This window comes from Dryobates pubescens, chromosome 7 (assembly GCF_014839835.1).
Source record: "Dryobates pubescens isolate bDryPub1 chromosome 7, bDryPub1.pri, whole genome shotgun sequence".
In the NCBI taxonomy this organism is placed as follows: domain Eukaryota; kingdom Metazoa; phylum Chordata; class Aves; order Piciformes; family Picidae; genus Dryobates; species Dryobates pubescens.
The window spans coordinates 17,698,725-17,719,868 of NC_071618.1; the positions used below are offsets into that span (position 1 = coordinate 17,698,725).

General features: G+C 40.4%; 1 protein-coding gene across 1 annotated transcript in view; it reads right to left on the bottom strand.

The window, feature by feature from the left end:
* The window catches only part of GPC6 (glypican 6), an 816,126-nt gene that overhangs the window by 5,411 nt on the left and 789,571 nt on the right, over positions 1-21,144 (bottom strand). The window contains exon 8 of the mRNA XM_054163055.1: positions 5,291-5,427. Coding sequence (XP_054019030.1) covers positions 5,291-5,427 — 137 coding nt within the window. The remainder of the gene's footprint in view (positions 1-5,290; positions 5,428-21,144) is intronic.

A 21,144-nucleotide genomic window follows, 5' to 3' on the forward strand; every position in this document is an offset into this window, starting at 1 on the left:
CTTCTCACATAGCAGTAGATAAGTGTACTTAGGCAGCAGGAAACTGTCTCATCAACTACACTGACAGGATATTTGGGGTCTCTTCAGGCATCTTTACACTGGTGAGTTTTAGAAAGCTCAAGCAGTTCTAGCCCAGCTTCTGGTCTAGATGGGAGATAGTGTCCTGTGTCGTACTCATATCAGACCTGCCAGCATCTGAAATGACTGTCTTCTCACATGGGCAACAAGAGTGACTCCTTATTATCTCGCCCCCAGGAATTTATATTTAAGTGCATGCATTTACATATCTGCATATGAAGGTGGATTCCGCCCTCAGTACCGAACTAGTTCACTGGCTTTCTCATTCTGCTTTCTATACTGACTGTAAATATCTTTGAACTGTTTTCCTTTCTTTAAAGAACTGGTACAGATATGGGAACATACAGGCCAAGGTGTTTTGTGAGTGACAGCCTCTGAGAGGCAGCCTGGCACATGTTCTGACAAAAGCATTTTGTGTGTGGGGTAGGGTTAAATCATACTGGATTGGAATCCATGTCTCGGGACCATTTTTTGACAGAAGATTTGTTGCTGGCTGAGCAAAGTTGTTGAACACAGCTGCTTTTGCTGCAGTTCTCTGACTGTAAACACCCCTGTGAATTTTAAGCTTTGCTGCTGCTTCTGCTGTCATTAATGATCTCTTTGTAGGCCTAGCCGTTACAAGAACTGTATGCCCATTATAAACAAAAAGAAGAGAAATGCCAACCTGAATCAGTGTTTGTTCTTTGTATCCTCTTAGCAAAAAACCCCAACAACCCAGTTTCCTTAGCCATCTGAGTGTGGAGAAGCTGAACAATGTGGTTTGTTTCCTGCTGTTTGCTCCTTGCTCAGCTATGTCAGGATTTTAGTGTAAATTACATTGTTTTCTAAAATATTAATGCTTTCTGTTCCTCTTAACCTTTCCACAGTTCTTGCTTGTCTCAGCAGACACAACAAAGATGTAAAGATGTCTTTTGGCACATCATAGCCACAAAGCCTATTCCAGGGTGTCTCCTTCCTTTTCAAGTCTAAAAATGACTGACTAATTTTGCAGTTCCTTTATATAAAGGTGGTAGCTATGAAAAGAGAAAAATGGCAGAAAAAAAAAAAAAAGGAAAAGGTAAAGGAAAAAATCTTCTAGTTTTTAAAAGACCTTAAAGGACAGCATTTTCCATATTTTGCTGCTGCAGCAGCTGCTTACAGTATGACTGGAGCATCCCACCTAGGCAGTACAGAAGTTTTTCTGGGTGCACAGAATCGTAGGCAATAGAGTACAAAATACAGCACAGGCTGACTCAGGCTGGGCTGGGGTTAGGCAATTGCATCTGGTGCAGAAAGATAAGTGCAGTGGAAAATTGGCTTGTTTGGCTAACTAGATCACCTCATCCAATTCAGTTTGCTAAGGAGGTAATCCCCACAGGATATTTTCAGGTTGTTTTTTTTCTTTTCTTTTTTTTTTTTTTTCTTTTCTATTTTGGAGAAAGATTGAGGAGATGGAAGGAGAGGGAGAAAATGGCCCATTTGCCAGTTTGTTGGAAAGAATGTGGTGCAAAAATAAACGAGAGTCATCAGCTATAGGCAGTTTACAAATGTACTGAGATGTGGTTTATTCGCACTATGACTAGTGGTGCTAGATGGTTATCTTTACCTACCTCTACATAAAGGAGATTCTGCTCTTTCTCACTGCAAAGCCTTCCAGGTCAGCAGTGAGCTACTTTCCAAGGGCAGGCATCGATGTGGTGAGTTTTTCTTCCCACCTGAATTTCACCCTGGCTTTCTGCCATGGAAGTAGGTGTTCCCATACATGTGGCAGAAGAAGAAACTTACAGTCCACCTGAGACTCTCCTGTGTTCATTTTGGTGAAATACCTTGTAGTTTTGAGATAGGTGTTGAAAATTACAGTGTTTATTTCCCCTTTTCTTCCTTGCCTTTTGTTGTTGTTGTTGTTTGTTTGTTTGTAATTACTTTCTATCTCATAATTCTATTTCTTCTTCATTGGACTTGAAGGAGTGATAGGCTCCTCATGGAAAAGAACGCAGGTCTCATCACTTCCATAGATTACAGCCTTCCATAGCTAAGTTGTTAGTAAGTCTATAGTCTTGGAGAGCACTAGGATGATAATGCTTGAGCACAATCTTTCACATGGTTTGGTTGAAATGAGTTGGTAGGGGCAATTCAAGGTCCTTCTCCCAACCACCAGAGTGATAGTTTACCGTTCTCATTTCAGTAAGAGCCACTTATTCAATGGTTAATACCTTGGGTTTAGTTTAAGTCCTAAGCCCTGAATTTCAGAATTCTTGGGAAAATTCATTACTCTTTGGAGAACATCTGTTAGTGAAGAGGTTATCAGATATTATTAGAGAACTTACTTGCCTATAGGACATGAGCTAAACTTTTAAGATGTGGTCTTTATGATAATTTTCAGGTCCTAAATATCTTTAAAAAAAAATCTGTCTCTGTACATCTGGTAGAAGATATTAATTCTTTAAACACAAAATTATGTTCAATTTCACTTCCAAATACAGGTATGCTAAGGAAGTCCTGTTAGGCATCTCTCTAGAAGACACTTTGTCTGAAGTAGATACTACTACTACTACTATTAATAATTTTAATGTGGATATTTATAAAAAAATATATTGATCCACCTAATATTTTCCCATTTCCACAGCACTTGGTTTCAACTAGATGAGACCTGATCAAAACCAGTATTCGTACAAGATCAGCAGCAAGCCAAGTGCACTTTTCCAAAATGCCAAATGGATAACTCTCTTACCCCATGATTATTTGTGAATTGGCGACCTTCATTTGGCAACGTAGTGTCACTGTAAATTAGTCATGGTAGCAAAGTGGTATCTAGGGAGTGTAATAACCACAGGTGACCTTGCTGTAATGCCTCTCTCAGGAGAAAGCCTAGTTTTCATTTTCTGTGACCTCAGGTTTGTAACTCTTTCCCCCAGTAAAAGCATCATTGAGAGGTGCTATGTAAAATTAAACATGAGGCATAATGTCTCTGCAATTCAGTTTCTAATCCTTTAGAACACCACAGGATCTAATAGAAAGCCAGCAGCAGCCTCCTTTACCAACAGCAGCCAACAGCCTGTAGTATTAAAATCTAGGAAAACAGAGGATGGCTAAATTTCCCCCTTTCCCCCTAATATTTCTATATTTTTTAGTATTCATATGTATAGTCACATTCTCTGGAATTTAAAATGTAGCTCCTCATACAGCACAGAGGTGCTTATGACAGGTGACACAGTGCACACAAGCAGACACATGTGTATTGGCAGATTTTGCCACCCTTGTTCTTGTGCACTAGCATTTGATGGCAGATAGTAATCAGTATGATCAATGAATCATTTATACTTTCTCTTTATGCTGCCATAAATGTTCTTGCCCAGCATCCAAGAGGTGATTTTGCATCTAAAGCTAGTTACTGTCAATAGTATTTACCATATTATTAAATATTGAAATTATTATTCAATAGCATTCAATAATAATTATTCAATGTTATGTCAATGTTATTACATACAGGCTGTGGCATTTCTGTGGTATCTCTGATTTATTACTATGCTCTCCACCTGAAGTCTGTATTTGATTCTATTATTAAGACTATGGCTATATATTTCCTCTGTGAATATATATAAAAGAGAGGATAGCTGTCTGGGCCTGCTGAAGCTGTGTTTTCAGCTGATGCTTTGAAACTATGATTCCACATCCAGTGAAATGTCTGTGTTAAATTAATCAAGGAGATTATCAGCAGAAGATAGTTTTCTCTGTGGCTCCAGAACATTAATCTCAGAAGGCATAATGAAAATAACTAGACTTCTCATAAGATAAATAGTACAAGAAGAGGGATGAAAAACCTGCATGCATAAAATGCACCTCTGTAGCTCCCAATAAATGTGGAAGCTATGCCAGACCCTTCAGTGCAGGAGCAGAAGAGAGCTAAAAAGTATTGGCCTGATGTGGTATGAACACTAGCACTGGTCACAGAAACCAAGAGGGCTATTTAGCAGGTTTGATTGCTCTTTGTAGAAAAAGTATCTCTTATTAATGCATGCAGCCCACCAACAAGAAGAGGTATAACAGAGGCACATAAACCACACAGTTTTATTTCTTGCTTCGCACCATTCTTTTGTGATATGTCCTGTAATAGCCAGACAGTGCTCCTAGCTCTTCTTCTCAAGGCACTCTAGGGCTTTCTCTTAGGACTTTAGAAACTGAGATTTTCAATGGATTTGATCATGTTCTTCTCAAAGTGGGTTAAATGGACTAGCATCATCCCAAAGACCCCTCCACTTTGGTCTGTAGAATTCATTATTATTTTTATTTGATTTTTAAATTGGCTTGGTTTTGTATTCTGGATTCATATTTTATCATCAGGGAAAAGGAAAACAGAAATTCCAGTCCCTGAAGGCCAGAAAGGATCACTGTTCTCCAGATTCAGTACTCACCAGACACTCAAAAGTTTCTACTTCTCCTGTCTCCCCCAAAGCACAGGTTACGGCTGCAGACATGAAACCTGATTGTCCCTGGCATGATCCTAGCACCAATTCCTCTCTCTTTCAGCAGGGATAATAAGATCCACTCCACTGTCAGCTGATGAACACACACTGGGACCTTTGAGGACACCTGTTCATCTATCAGTTCCAGCCCTGCCACAGCCAGAGCCAAGCAAACTTCAAAATTAAAACCCACAGAAAACTCATCACAAGCAAGGGCAGATGAACACAGTATCTCTGATGAAGTATCATAAGGTCAAGACTTCTACACAAGATAAGTAGGGGTGTTACATTTATTCTCTACTGGCTATTTTTCAGCCTTTTTTTTTTTTCCCCCTCAGTCAGAAAATAGCCCTAAGCTTTGCCAGCCAATGGCAAATAAAGCCAAAATTCCAATTTCTGTTTCATCCCAGTATGACATCCCAAGAGTGCAATTGCTTCACAAGCTGTCAGTCCCAACACAGGGATGCTAAATGGAGCTAAAGAGATCTTTGAAATCTCAGTATAAATTATCCTTCTGGAGCTGAACCAACGAACATTTCCTGTGTTCACATGCTGACATGCTGTGCACATTTACTCTGACTCAAACTCCAGCCTTTAGTGGCACCTTGACAATAAGTAATCTCAGCTGCAAGCTGCGTGTGAACAATAACTTGTTCTCTCCATTTTTGTTTCACTCTTATAAACAGTTTTGTGAAATACCGTCAGTTTCATGACTGCTTCAGGCCAGATAGGGATTTGAACAGAGTGTGGTGGAGAGGGGTCCACCTCACCTTGCCTTGGTGTGGCCATTCCAGCAATCCTCCTCGATTGACGGACCGGCTGTCACTTGCTCATCCTTGCAGATTGTGTAGGGTAACGTTGACCAGAACTTTTTAGAGAGCTTTAATTTTTCTTTAATGTCTGTTACCTGATTAAGAGACAATGAGAGGGAAAATAGGTTAAAAACGTCATCTCTGCTAACTATCATGTTAAATAATAGGTTGTTTAGTTCCATAATGGTAATGATGGTGAAGGTTAAAAGGGCTGAAGCTGCTAAAACCTAAATTTCTGTATTTGCAAGCAAGGCGCTCAGCATCTGGGTTTGGAGGGTACAAAAAACCAGTCACCTTTTTCCACAGGCAAGATATTAATAAAAGCATGATACCTCTTGTTCTTTCTAGTCTCCATTTGTCTGAGGCTCTCTAAATATACATATTTCTGAGAAGTAATATACCTCACAGTCTGCTGAATGTAAATTCAGTTAAACAGTGTACATCAGATAAAATGTCTCACCCACCAACTTGGTCATGTCTTAGATAAATATTATATTTAGAGCTACACCCACAGGTTCTTAAAAATGGTGCAGTGCTGAGCTGATGTTGAACTGATTTAAGATAGGCAGGCTGCATGCATTGCAGTACATTTGGATCTCAGTAACAATGAGAAGTTTGTGTATATACACGCATGCAGAGACTACATCCATCTTTGCTGTGAGGTATAGATAAATCACTGTAGCTGGATACAATTTCAAGAAATCAAATTATGATACAGTTTCTTTATGTTATAAACTCCTTGAACATTTGGTATGATTCAGGCATGATTCAGGCAGCAAGCAGGAACAAACTGAATTTCCAGCATCAACTTACTAAGTAATTGCTCTGGCTAAAATGTTATCAGTTCTTGTTTTGCTTTTGGTATACCAAAGTGGGGAAAAAAAATCTACAAGAATAGATAGAAAACATAACAAAGGACAGACTACAGAGGATGAATGGTGCCACAGTTGTTCTTATAGAAACAGATGCATTTCACATTAAGTTGTAATAGGATTTAGTGCAGCTTGTTGAATAGCTTTCAAAGGAAATTGCTGAGCTTTATTCTTTAAAAAACAGAGAAATAAAAGCTCTTCATTCTTCCATTCAGTTTTGAGAGTGGCTTTTAGGTTGTTGAGGTACAATATTGTACTTGGCTATTTATCTCTTTTATCTTTTGTTCCAAAGACAAGATATCTCTAGAAGCAAATGGCCCACACTCCTTTGCCATGCTTAAAACTCTGTGGAATGTCACTTTATAAGCCAAGATATAGAAACAGCCAAGGATGTTATTGCAGAAGCACCGTCCACAATTTCAATCATAAGAAATAAGTAGGACACTACATGGCTGCATGGGTTGTTGACAGTATTTCTTGCCATGATAGACACCTTATAAATCCCCACACCCCTTGGCAGCCCCTAGTTGATTTGTTTTCGTAGGAGATACCAACAACATTTGCAAGCCTTTAAAGTCATCAAGCCAAAAATGAAATTCTGGCACTTAGATGTGCTAAATCTCATGCCATTGGACTTTGCCCATCCTGTCGAGGTCCCTCTGCAGAGCCCTTACACCCTCTAACAGATCAACACCTGCCCCCAGCTTGCTGTCATCTGCAAATTTACTGATGATGGACTCAATCCCCTCATCCAGATCAATAAAGATATTGAACAGGATGGGGGCCAGCACTGATCCCTGGGGAACACCACTAGTGACTGGTTGCCAGCTGGATGTGGCACCATTCACCACCACTCTCTGGGCTTGGCCCTCCAGCCAATTCCTAACCCAGCACAGAGTGCTGCTGTCCAAGCCACGGGCTGACAGCTAGGCCAGGAGTTTGCTGAGGGGGACAGTATCAAAGGCCTTGCTGAAGTCCAGGTAGACTACATCCACAGCCTTCCCACATCCACCAGGCAGTCACCTGATCATAGAAGGAGATCAAGTTGGTGAGGTAGGATCTGCCCTTCCTAAATCCATGTTGGCTGGGCCTGATCCCTTGGCTGTCCTGCAAGTGTGCTGTGATTGTCCCCAGGATGATCTCCATAATTTTCCCTGGCACTGAGGTCAGGCTGACAGGCCTGGAGTTTCCAGGTTCATCCATCCAGACCTTCTTGTGGATGGGCATCACACTGGCCATGGAGGGTTGTGTGGTTATGTAGGCCACAGTGCAGTAAATCACAAAGAGAAAATGTATAGAAAATGTAAAGAGTGAGGTTTATAGAGAGGAAGGTCCATTCATATATACTTTTGGGACACGAGAGCCAAAGGGAGCGCTTTTCTCATTTATTGCTTGTGCCTGGATAACTATTTACATAAGCAATCCGATTGATAGTGGTGGTGAGCAATAAGCTTTCAGAGCAGTAACTTTGTTGCTCTCTGGAAATGATTTCAAGCTGATCAAAACTCACTTTTTTAGAGTCATATTCAGATTTCTACTGTAATCAAATAAGAGCTGGTGCTCTAGGACTTGCAGGCTTCTATTTTGAACCACTAGTGAATCAACACTCACTGGAAAGTGATCTCCTCCATGACCTTTGTGAGGGCTGTACTTTGGAGTACAAACCTTGTATTTTCATAGAAGTCAGCAAAAGAATAGAGAAGGGTTCTCACAACTCACATGCTGCACATACTCTCCAGACACTTTCTGAAAATCAAAATGAGTACTCCCATACCCCAGTCACATCTGAAGATATTAAATGGCGCTTATGCACTCTCTATACACGCTGCAATAGACAACAAACCATTACATTTCCTAACAATAAATATTTTTTTATTATTGGTGTTACAGAAGCACATCTGGTAAAATAAGATGGTCTGACATTACCCAGGATTGTTGGTAAAGGACAGCTAATTAAATCTCACATGTGAGAGATTTACCTGAGAGGTGTCACCTGCATTTTAGAGCCCAGAGGGAAGGCAGACATTTGCATGACTCACGAAAATCAGCAATAGGTAAAAGGACTACAGCTTAGTGAAAGGTTATCAGCCCTCTCTAGATGTTTCCAATTGAGGTGCATTTTAATGCTTTTTATCCCCCTCAGATGTTTCCCTTCGTAGCTATTTCCCCATCCCCACTGCATAATTTCACCATCAAACTTTAAATAACTTGAGGATTCACCCTGAGAAGTCTTGTACTTTCCTGCGGTGTGACCAGATATATGCTAACCTTCTCAGCTTTTGACAGTGGATCTTACACAGCTACTTAAAAGGTTCCTTGAACTTCACCTTGAAACTGGTTTTTGTGGAAGTGCAGTGTGGTTTCTGATGGTCTTAAAAGAGGAATTGCAAACATTGATTGATTCACTTCCTCATTCAGGGAGTAGCCTGATGATTGTGTTTGCTTCTGTATGATGAACATTGGGGCCGGCAATAAGTTCAGAGTACTTTTAATATAACTTTAAATGTGGAATAGAATTAGGTGAGGTAATGCCTGCCATGACATGTAAAACTTTTGCCTGTGGATACTGGTGGCTTCATTTCAGGGATCTTAAGCATGACCACAGAAAGTCTCTTGTTAGTGTACAAGGTTATGCATGTCCCTTTGTACTTGGTTTTGATCACAGTCAGCATTCAAAAAATATGCGCCAGATGTACAGTCCCTTGTAAGCAAGATAAAAACCCTTAAGGATTCAGTTAACGTTGCTTGCTTGTGGTTCACAAACTTAGACTACTGTATGCCTCTAGTGACCTCTGGCCTTGTAAGCAATTCTTTGATATTTCCTATTCTTTGAATCAAAGATTAACTTTTAAGCTTGGTTAGACTTCTGTGGAAACATTAAAACACAAGACATATGTGATTTTGGTGTTTTACATATTTCTTTTCCATTTTCTCTAGCAGAGATTTATTTGGATTAAGACAGCTGGATCTCTGCCTGTAGTTAGCCTGACTTCCCCCAGCTATCTTTCTGATGTAGTCTTCATATTGCATATTGTACTGAATTACTTTTTTTTTTTTTTTCCAGCTATTTTGAAAGTGTTAAATTTGTTTTGAATTGCAATACTTTCTCACAAGATAAAAGGATTTAGTAAGAGCCACAGAAAGAGTTACATTTTTAAAATTTATTTGGGATGTATAGAGATAGATATTAAAATTACCTGGCCTTCATCTATAATTGCTAATAGAACAAAGGCATTATTGTGTAGGCGAGAAAAAGCAAACATTTGTACTTCCAAAGAGCAATTCATATCCAGAATTATGGAAATGGTATAGTTGCATGCTCTACATTAAAGATTTTCTTATTTCTGCCACTGACTTCTTATGTGACCAAGGCAGTTGCATATGTCATGCAATTCCTCAGGAGAACTTGGAACAGCACCCTTGAGTTCAGTTCCCATCCTACCAGCATGGGCTCAGTTATAAGTAGGTAAATTAAGCTGACTAACATTTGTGTCTTCTTTACTCACCTTGCACTCCAAAGTAAGGAAGTGAGCTAAAAAGCAAACCCACCATTTTATCAGGAATCAGACCTTAGTATTCCTTATTTTAATTCAGGACATCTGGAAAAATCAAAAGACTCACCAGAATAATTCAAGAAAGCATTAAAAATACCATGCAAAACTAACAGTGAGATGACTGCATTTTATAAGGCATGGAAGATACCACAAAGACATTTGCTTGTGAAGTGGGCAGCCAATTGCCTGTGGAATCCATTTTGGTTTAAAAAGACAGCAACACACTTCTTTAGCAGTGGGATAATGTGGGCTCAGAAGCAGTGGGGGAGGGAGGGAGTGGAGGGGAGGGGGCAAAAAGCAAATTTTAGTGGTGAGTGCCTTAAAATAGTTTTAAAAAAGTAATTTCCCTTTCCCCCTGCTCCTCCTCTCCTAAATCCGCACCTGGCAAGTCCATCTCATAGTCTGGATTTGTCATCCCTACCAATATAATAATCCAGATAGAGAAATATTTGAAGATGCTAAAATAGTGTTCAAAGATGTTGGAATGTGCCAAAAATGGACTCAGATTCAGTGCAATAAATAAAATAAAGAGATATGGACCCTTGCTTGTCTCAAGAAGAAAGAGTTATTATTAACTATTAATTATTTGTTTTCTTGTTTATTCTGCAGGTTGTGAAGATTTTGCTTTTGAAAAATACCAGCAGAATATTCAGCTTGCTTGTCTGTTAATGCCTTCTCCCTAGGGATGTTCAGCAACACCTCAATGCAAAGTCGCACTGAGAGTTGTGCCTTTATGCTTTATGTACAGAGGTTTCTGGCTGCTCACTGGGTGGTGTACCATTGATTGGGTCATGGTGGTGTAGCCAGCTGGAAGATGATTGGAGTGGGTGTTTGCAATGAGGTGTTCTAATTCTGTGTGCTTCAAACCAGGTATGTAGAATGTGTTCTACTGGTGTGTAGACCTAACAGAACAGCTACAGACAGCGAGTAGAAAGCCTTGCAGCTTTCTTTTAGAGAACAGACGTGAAAGTAGCCATCTCAAGCCACCTTCCTATCTGTATAGTTTATTCAGTCACATACTCCTTTGCCCTTTAATTCACAAGCAACATTTATCAACATCATCATCAACAACAACAACAAAAGTTTTCTACAGCCTGATCCTTTCTTTCTCCTGGATGTATCTAGCACACCCAGCCACATACACAGCACCCTTGCAGTCGTCATTGAAAATTATGTAGATCTCGCATAATGATGGGCAGCTTGACAGCAGACTGAACACTTGACCACCTGAGTCATGTGTAGGATCATGAATAGTATGCCCTTTGTCATGGGCATGGATGGCCATAGAGTAAGAAAAAGGAATTTGATTTGTGTTATTCCCTACCAGCAGAAAACCGCACTGGACTTTCATACATTGATCAGTATTTATTTATGTCCATTAGGGATCTAATCTGAAAGCATCCTGAGACTAATGGCCAACAATGTTTTTTGAAGGACTAGGTCAGCAAGCACATATTATATACTGTTTCTGACTGGTTGTTATGTCTATGTCTCTGCTACACAGGTGTCACAGACATGACAAGAAGCGTGTGTCACAGACAGGACAAGAAGCATATGTCACAAGCAGGTCAGTACAGCACATCTGGGTATTCTAATTGACATATAGTTTTCCTTGTAAACTGAATTTAATGAAAAGCAGTTAACTCAGACACCTAAGTTTTAGGGGCTGCCCCTCGAGAAAGATGTGTCTCCTCTGCATCCTTTGTTACACCTGCCATCTTCATATAGATATCTCAGAGGCACTAGGGTCTTGTGCAAGCAACCAAACTGGGCTTTCTCCATCTCACCCAGGTGTTTAAATTCAGCTAAAGAAGATCTCTCTCTCTCTCTCATAGTTTTTTTTAAAGGCACCTTCATTTCTCCAGTGATTAGATACAGGGAGCTCAGCCACATATTTTTGTTTAGACCAGCTCATTAGGTGCCCAAAATTTCAATGCACATTAGGTACCTCAGGGAAGGTGACTCGTTCGATTTGGAATAAGCGAAGCAGAACTTTAGTTGCTCTATATGGAGATTATTTTTTCATACATTATACATTTCCACACTTTCTCACAAAATAAATTTAAATGCCATGCAGTTGCCAGAGCACTACATGCTTGATCACAGATTATTTTTCAGCCTTTTAAAAAGTGAAGCGTACAGGGCGCAGATTCGGTGGGTTCCGAGCCTGGCATTTCTTTAGCTGCTCCAGCGCTCTTTGGCTCTGGGGGTTCCTGGAGATGGCAGTGTTGCTCAGCTTTTGCGCCGCTGCCAGCCCCACCGACGCACACCCGCCGTGTTTCCCAGGGAATAAGACTGTAGATTGCTCTGCTGAATGTAAAACTGACAACCCTGTTATTTTAAACTCGAAAGTGACAGGCTGTTATTTTAATGAGGTCTGCCAGTGCCAAGGTTAACCAAAGCTTTATTTCCCCTACAAAACGTTAAGGCTGTGGTTCTAAAGAGGGGGCTGTGAAATTTTACGGTTATTGATACTTTCTTAGTGCAAATAAGTTCTGAGAATTTCACCCTTATTGCACAACAAATGCTTTTTGTTTTTCTGCCTCTCTTATTTTATTACTTTTTTTTTTTTTCCCCCTCCCCCCCTTACATTTGACTTTGTGACTTTAAATGGTCCGGAGCTCTACCAATAACTGCCTGCTTGTGATTCATGTTTCTGCACAGAAAAGCAGATGACAGCTCTTCTAATCAAGAACTAACGCCGAGTCCCAGATATAAAGCACAAATGGGCGCTTGGGTAATTTGTGAAATAAAACAAATGAGCTAGGCGACTTTCTAAAGCATCTTTTCTCACCAGAGTATTTTAAAGTGAAATGAAAGGATTTTATTTTGTCATTGTCTCTAAGGGCTATCCATATCTTTGACAAGGGAAAAAAAAATAAAGCTTTTAATAACAATACAGAATGACTATTAGACCTACTGAATTTTTGAACTAATGTATATAACTTTTGAGAGTTAGGGTGGGTACAGCTCCCATAAACATACACTCGATGTATCTGTGTTCACAGTAAAGTCCACAGCAACTCAGCACTGACTCAGTTAAGTTTCTGATGCCATTTGAGATGCCTGCAGTAACCTGGGCAAGTTTCCTACAGCTTGTGACTTATATGTAACTGCTCTGTGTGCTATCTTGGATGACCTAGTTGCATTTTTTTTTCCATTCAGTTTTCATCTGAAACAGGTATTTTAAAGTAATCCAGGTTGCCTGTTTCATGTTTTTTAAAGAAAATAATTTACAGGTCTGCACAACAAGCACTTGCAATAGTTTCCTTGCCTGCTGTGGTGTGCCAATTCTTGTGCATATTAGTTGGCTCCAGGGGCAAGTGCAACTGCCTGTGTAAGGCCATGACTGTCACCATTCAGGTGACAGCACCATGCTCAAAGCCAAGCAAAGAGATCATGTGCCTTATGACACTGCTATCTTTTTGTGTCTTAACCCTCACTTGCAGACCCTGCTTTCAGCAGTCTCCACAACTCATCAGAGAGCTTAACACCATTTCACACCGTCAGATGGTGACGTTCAAAAAAATAAATCTCTGATGTTATTGCTCACAGGCAGATAGACACCAGTCTGACACTAAACTCTTCCCAAATTCAACATTCCTTTTGGCTGGGAGAAGAGGAAGGAGAATAGTCTGTTAAATGATGAGGTAACCTGGGCTAAACTTCTTCTCACTTCCACAAATGTGTCCATTTAACCTCACTCTTGCTTGTGGCTTGATTTGATTTGTGCAGCCAGTCCACCTCCTTAAGTAGGTATGTCAGGACAAGTTCATTGTTCACTCTACTTGTCTCCTCAGTAAATAAAAACATTGCTTTTGGAAAGTAGAAGCTAGTGGGAACCTCAGAATTTCCTGAAATGGAAATCTGTAAGAACTCGAAGCAGCTTTACCCTTTCTTGTAATACCTCAGAGCAGTGCTGAAAAGCTGGTCTGTAAATCTGATTCAAGCAAATTGGAAGCACTCAGAAGAATCAGCATTTTATTGCACTAAGTATAAAGGTGCTGGAATCTTGAAGATAAAATGTCAGTGGGTTTTCAGTGCCAAGGCTTAGCTATTAAGTACTGATTCTTTGTGAATGCTCCTTCGTGTCTCCAAGCAAAAATGTTAATAGCTAATGTAAACCATTACTGATAGACTATTTTAAGCTTATACAGACTTTTCACTTGTCTTGGAAATGTTCATCTGGTACCAGTAGAAAAGTGGCTGTTTCATCTCTTAAAACTCAAGGGTTTAGAGAGAACCACATGTGTTACAATAGATTAGTAGTTCAAGCCTCCTAACAGCTGTGAGAAGCATATGATTTCTAAGGGCAGCAAGAGTTGGGATATGTGCTTTCACAACAGAGCAAGGCAGATAATTGTACTTCATACTTAAAGTTGCCTAACATTTAACTTCATTTCTCGTAGTGGTTACTTCTTGACACAGATCTCCTGCATTCCAAACTTAAGAAGCTCTCAGTGGATTCTCAATGCCTTGAAATAACTCAAGATTCAGCAATAAGTTGATGGCTACCCTGGCAGCAACTTCTGGGCTTCTGACCTACCTCTCCTTAAACCACAAGTGCTACATCTGGCTCTTTACTCAGGGTGGACAAAGGCACTGTGAAAAGGCCAAGGTAGCTGAAAACACAGGAAGCAAAGAAATACGTAAAGCCAGGGCATGTAAGTAAGAGGTTTGATGAAAGATCCACTTAAAGATTTTAAAATTACTGCACACTATTGTAACATATTTGAGCATCTTCTCTGTGAAGACACACTGAGATCCCTGGGGCTGTTTAGTCTTGAGAAGAGAAGACTGAGAGGGGAATCTCATCAATGTGTATAAATATCTGAGGGGTGGGTGTCCCGTGGAGGGGGGCAGCTCTTTTCAGTTGTGCACAGTAATAAGACAAGAAACAATGGGTTCAAGCTTGAACATAGAAGATTTCACCTCAACATGAGAAGAAACTTTGCAGCGAGGGTGATGGAGCACTGGAACAGGCTGCCCAAAGAGGTTGTGCAGTCTCCTTCTCCAGAGGCTTTCAAAGCCCACCTGGATGCATTCCTGTGTTGACTACACTAAGTGCTCCTGCTTTGGCAGGGGCCTTGGACTCGATGATCTCTTGAGATCCCTTCCAACCTTTAATGTAGGGTGATGCTATGATACTATGATATCTTCCATACAACACAAAAAACGGTGCAGTTTTCCCCGTGAATTTCAGGGATCATTGGCATTTCCCAAGGACTTCATTATGACTTTAATTTTAAACTTAGATGTTTTAAGAAAAATTTAGAATGACAGCAACAATATTTTCAGAGATAGATTTCTCAAATGACATTTCTGCAAGGTAAATAGGCTCAGCAGAAAAAGCACTTATCAGGAAAACAATCAGAGTCAGAGAGTACCTTGTACTGTGAACCTGCCATGTCAATATACTAATGACTTTCATTGCCTTCCTGCTGAAGAGAAGGTGCGTTATCCTCCACTGATGTGGTGATGCACTCTCTTGTCCTTTCATGATAATGTTAAGTACTGCAGTTACTGGATCCTAACAGAACAACTGCACACAGCTTCCTCAGGGCTGCCAGGGACTCAGGTAGATGTAGGCAGGAAACACAGAAGTGGGGTGTGGGCTGAGCTACTGCTAATGCTTAAGGATCCATCTAAAAGAGGGAGGAAATACAATTCCTTTTTGAAGTACAGCAAAGTAATGAGATGTTCTTATAAGATTATATCTTAAAGCAGCAAAATCTAATGAGACTAATCAATTTCCTGTTTCTACCATGGCTGAGAGGAAAGTCATGCATTTAGATATTTTTGCAAGATTGCTTTTCGATCTAATCCTGAATCAGAAAATTGACCCAATCTAGATTTTGGTCCACTTTGAAGTGAAAAGTGCTAACACATGCCTGTAACTACCTGTACTCTGGAATCTGAGCCTCAGTGAGTCCTACAAATTGAAGATGCAGTGCTCACCTCTGCCATAAATTCAATACACTCTGCAAGACCATTTGTGGAATCTAATCTGGACAATTTAAAGAACAAACATGAATGGAGAAGTTTTGTGTGGATAAGAATGGGCACGATAGCAAGCACCTGAGGCATACTATGTGAATCCAAGTAAGATGTCTGTCCCAAAGAGTTTTAATTTAAAACAGAGAAAGGGAGAGCAGAAAGGAATACACCTATTTTATGTATACATAGGAAAAAGAATTACATGCAAAGAAAATTACTTGAAGTCAAGCAGAGTCACTGGATAAGCAAAGCACTACTCCTACATCTTTAGCACTTTCTTTATAATGAAGTCTGTTTTCCCTCCTTGGATATTGCTTTAGGTAATAAGCCTCCCCACTCCTCCAAGGATATGTCTACCTAACAGTCATGACAGTATAACACAGTTCAAGCTATATTTAAATCAAGCAGGTAAACACAGCATGCAGCTAGACATGGTGTTACTGTCTGAGTATTTATTGTGACACTTGGGCAGACTTTGTAGGTTGCTGTTCATCTCCCTGTCACCACAAGCGTGCTGCTGGCATCTGAGCACTTTATGTTACCACATTGCTGAAGCAGACATGCCACTTTCTGGACACTGTCAAATAAAGAGGTCTGAGTCATGCAGCTGTGTATGTAATATTGATTTTGTCTTCCAAGAACAAAAGGCAACGACCAATCCAGGGCTCGATGGGAAAATCAGCAAGACAGAGCTGGAGCTGGTGAAACTGTGGCCTGGCGACTGTTCCTGATTATTTGGGAAAGGGGAAGCAGCTCTCGCTGCTGCCGGACATCTGTGAGGCACAAGGGACAGGCAGCAGCAACAGGCATCAGCTGTCTTGCTTGCCCCTTCCCTTTACCTTTAATGATAATGCAAGAGGCTCCTGCATTAAGAGGCTACAGAGGGAGGGAAGCTGGGAAGCTGCCTGGCTCTGTGGTGACAAGAATGCTCTCAGCAGGATACGTGGGGCCCACATGGGATGATAGAACAAGGTACTCTGCATCTTCTGTAGGATGTGAAGGCAGGTTGGGTGGTGAAAGCAAAGCTACAAGAACCAAAGCAATCAAGCTGCGGTTGCTAGCTAAGGAGTCACTTCACAAAGAGCAGTAAAATATTCTTGTCTCATTCTTCCTTCAAAGCCTAGGCAATCCCCTGCTTGTTCTTCATAGCTCTTTGTGAGCACAAACAGATATAACTGAGTGTTACCTGCTGCTGAGCTGCCTACAGCTGGCAGGCAGCAATTCTGCTGGCTACCCCTCTTGATGGAAGTGACTAGCTGGACAGAAGATCGATGTTTGCTCCTCGTGCATAGGCAGCTTAAAAGCAGCCTAGCCTCCATGCCAGCACCCTCAGGATTTAGGCAGCTGCACACTGGTTATTTATTTGTCTCTTTTTCAAAGTGCATTCCCTACCTTAGCCCACTGATGCATTTCAGCAAGGATTCATGCAAGGCCATGCCAGGCATTCGGTGATCACAAGCTGTGTTCCCATGGTCACGAGTCTATCATAAAAGTAATGGCAATATAAAAGTAACAAGTGCTGCTATTTATTTGCCTCCAAAATCTAGAAACTTTAGAATTAATGTTTTAGAGGATTTAGTGATAGTCCCATATGCTGGAAAACTGGGTTTGTTTTACCATAATGGTTCAGGCTGCAGATTTTAAGAAGAGGAGGTTCACAAGACATGGCATGAAAAATCTAGAAAATTTGCAAATTTGTCTTTAAAAAACTAAGCCCAGAAAAACTCAAAATGGAAAAAATACAGCTTCACAAAGGGTGGTGTCATAAATGAGCAAAAGATAATAATAGAAGCATTCACATTTTCTATTTTAGCTATAAAATCAGTGATATTTTCCAGTCAGAAGCTCTTCACCAGACAGAAGAGATTACTCTCACTGACTCAAAGCTATCCTGATACTGAATGCATAAAATATAGGCCACTGCCTGAAGTATATATTGAGGAGCATCTCATAAGGATTCTGAGCTTCACAAACACTTTCATTTCTTATCCTCTTAATTGGAATATTTCAAGAATGTCATTTGAAAAGACTGGCATTTGGTTACATGGAGTAGTAAAGGTGGGAAGGGAGTGGCACAGTGTGGAAAGGTCTTAGCTACGCACCCTGTAGGACCTAATATGGGTATGCGAGACCAAGAACTGCCATCTCTGAATTACCTGTGAGAAGAAGGGCACATTGTTGACAAAGAAATATGATATTTGTCAAGGGCATGGGAAAACGACCCTGCTAAATTCTTTTCCTCCAGAGGCCACAGAGCAGTTTGAGAAGCTAAACTATAAGGAGAAATTGTAAGGACTCACCTGGAGTATGAACTCATATAATTGCTTTACCTATCAAATTGTTCAGCAACAGTCATTATGCTGTGATTTATAATACAATTTTTAGGCACTGCAAATTTACTTTGGTACTTTGCTGAAAATTCCCTGACAGTAATTTATGCAGGCCAAAGTCGTATTCTGTCAAATGTTTCTCAGGCTATCGTACCTCGTGTGTCCAGCAAAGCCAACAACAGCATTACAGAATTAATCAGGTTGGAAAAGACCTTTGAGATCATCAAGTCAAACCTACCCCCCAACACCATCTAATTAATTAACCATGGCACTAAGTGCCTCACCCAGTCTCTTTTTAAACACTTCCAGTGATGGTGACTCCGCCACGTCCCTGGACAGCCCATTTCAATGGCCAATCATTCTTTCTGTGAAGAACTTCTTCCTAACATCCAGCCTAAACCTCCCCTGGTGCAGCTTGAGACTGTGTCCTCTTGTTCTGGTGCTGGTTGCCTGGGAGAAGAGACCAACCCCCACCTGGCTACAAGTAGACATAGTGAATTTGGAAGTAAAAAAAAAAAAAGAGAAACAGAAGTATTTTATGAGTGAGATAATGCTTGGTATAAGGGAAAGAAAGAAAGAGAGTGGGGTTTTAGACTGTTCTGCTGCTATCCTCTGCTCTACATCTTTGCATATAAGAACAGCAGGCGCCTAGAGATGACCTGGTCTTTGTGAAGGAAAGAGAGCAGATGTATGGTTGCTCTCAAAGGCACAAATGCTCAGGGAGGGGTGGTTTTAAAAAATATTCCCGTGGAACAAAACAGCCCAGCACCATTTTTTCTTTATTTAATTTCTACAATGGATGAAAGGACATGAAGCAAATACAGTGTTTAAGGGGAAAAAATAGAATGGAAAATTGTACTTGTTAGCATGCCTTTTATTCTGCACTGCTAACATGTTGCTGTTGTGTTAAAAGATTGCCATAAGGAAGAACAAGGAGCAGAAGCACAGAACTCTAGCTAAGATTTCCATCCTAAGTAAAACAGTGTGATGATTGCTCATTCATTTGGCATTCCTCCTCTCCCTTAGTCAGCACTCTTAATGCTGACATAGCCTTGTGACATTTCTGAGTAATGGTCCTGACCTACTGGTCATTTTCCAGCAGAACTAACATTTGTTGACTACTCTGCCCTAAATATTAAGCACGTAGTTACACTCTCTTCAGATATGAGTAGGAATAGTCATGCAGTAATAACTTGCCATGAAATACAATGAAAAAATAATTGTGTATTTAAGTTTTATGTATTTTTCCCTTTATTTTATATATCTCTTCTCTTTCCTTCTTCCTCTGTACAGAACAGAATGTTTCCCATCTCCTAGGGCTGTGGCTAGCTTTCACAGGGGAGCTTACCCTGACAGATGAGCCAGGACAGCCTCCCACGCTCTGAGTCTGGAGGATGATCTCACACCATGGCCAGTCTGAGAATAAGCACAGTTTCCACCAGTACTCTTCAGCCAGTAGATACTGCCTCTTGTTTTTACCCAGCCTGTGTGTGCTCTGTTTGTCCCCATGAGATGTTAAAAGTGTTTGGCTCCATACCTGACTGACAGCGAACTCGTAGCTTGAGAGACTCTTTCTTGGCACTTCCAAGAAAAGAGCTTGCCAGCATGAACATACCTATGGGACAGGAAATGTGTTGGGTTCTTGCACTGAGTGTACACAGGGCTTAGATAAGTGTGCAATGTAGGCATTGGCTTTTGTTGGGCTATTCTTTATCATATCCATTTTGCAGGACCAGCAGGGCATTTTATATATGTACATAGGCATATAACTTCCTATGCTGCCATGGTGTGTCTTGCAACCCCTGGTCATCTAAATCAGGTACTAGTAGAGACCTATTATTCCCATCCAGTTTTTATACTTGGATTTCCTGACCCGTAAACCAGGAATGACACAGATTTTGGGTCTTGACGGTCTGGAGCTAGGACTCAAGTGAAAGGTCTTACCCCAGCATAAGCATTCGGATCAGCTGGAAGCTGTTATCTAGCCTTTGCCAGTGAAGACTAAGTGGTTTAACTCACTTTTAGGTATATCAAGTCAGCATGCAAGAGGTTAAAGCACGTTAACAAAAGTTTCATGAAACTTTCCCTAGAAATGAATGTTGCCTGTAGTCATAGAACAGATGTACTTCTTTGGAGCAGCTATAAATCCTGTGAGTACTCTAATAAATACACTACATGTTCATTGGAACAATGTGCCCTATGGATTTAAACTGCATCTTATCACTTTTTCTTGAAAATAATTATCACACCTAATAGAGGCTATATTTGGGATTTTTAGCCTTATGCATACATCTGCTTTCCTCTCTCTAGACAGATATTCTGCCATGAAGGACGTGTATTGGCAGCCTGATTTTCTCCCCAAAGAACAGAAATAACCCTGTGACTATACACTGGGGCACTGGTTACAGTTTAAATCAAGGTGCCCTTGAAAATGGCTTGAAGATACAGGCACTGAAAATCCTACTTTTAAACTGCTCCAAGAGAAAACCTTTGTGCACAAGATGCATTTACCTTTTTAAGTGTCTCTTTTCATATTGGTCCATAGGAAGATCACACCACATCCAAAAAACAGTGGAACAAGAATTTCAAAGCAATGTAATGCCAGTGATATTTCTGTTAACTGTTTTTCCAAAACACCATGGTTGCCACAGTTATTGCTGCCTAGGATGGATTCAGGTTCTAGGGATGTAGATGATCACATTTTTCCTTCAAAATCAGACAACAGGCAAGTATCAGTGCTAAGCTCTTATTTTGCTCTTAAATTTAAAAAGAATTTAATAGGTAGAAAGCACCAACACCTCCCCACCCAACAAAAAACAAGCAACCCCCCCCCCCAACTCAAAACCAAACAGAAAAAAAATACACTGAACAACCTTCTGTAAGAATAGCTCAGATTTATGAAGAATCTGCACAATATTCTTACCAGAAACAAGAGAAACAGGCAAACTCAAGATAAATCCAATTGTAGAAATGAAGACATGCCTGATAATTCTAGGAATAGAACAAAAAATGTCTTTTTTGATGAAAGTAAAATGGATAAGTGTAGTCCTATATAATGA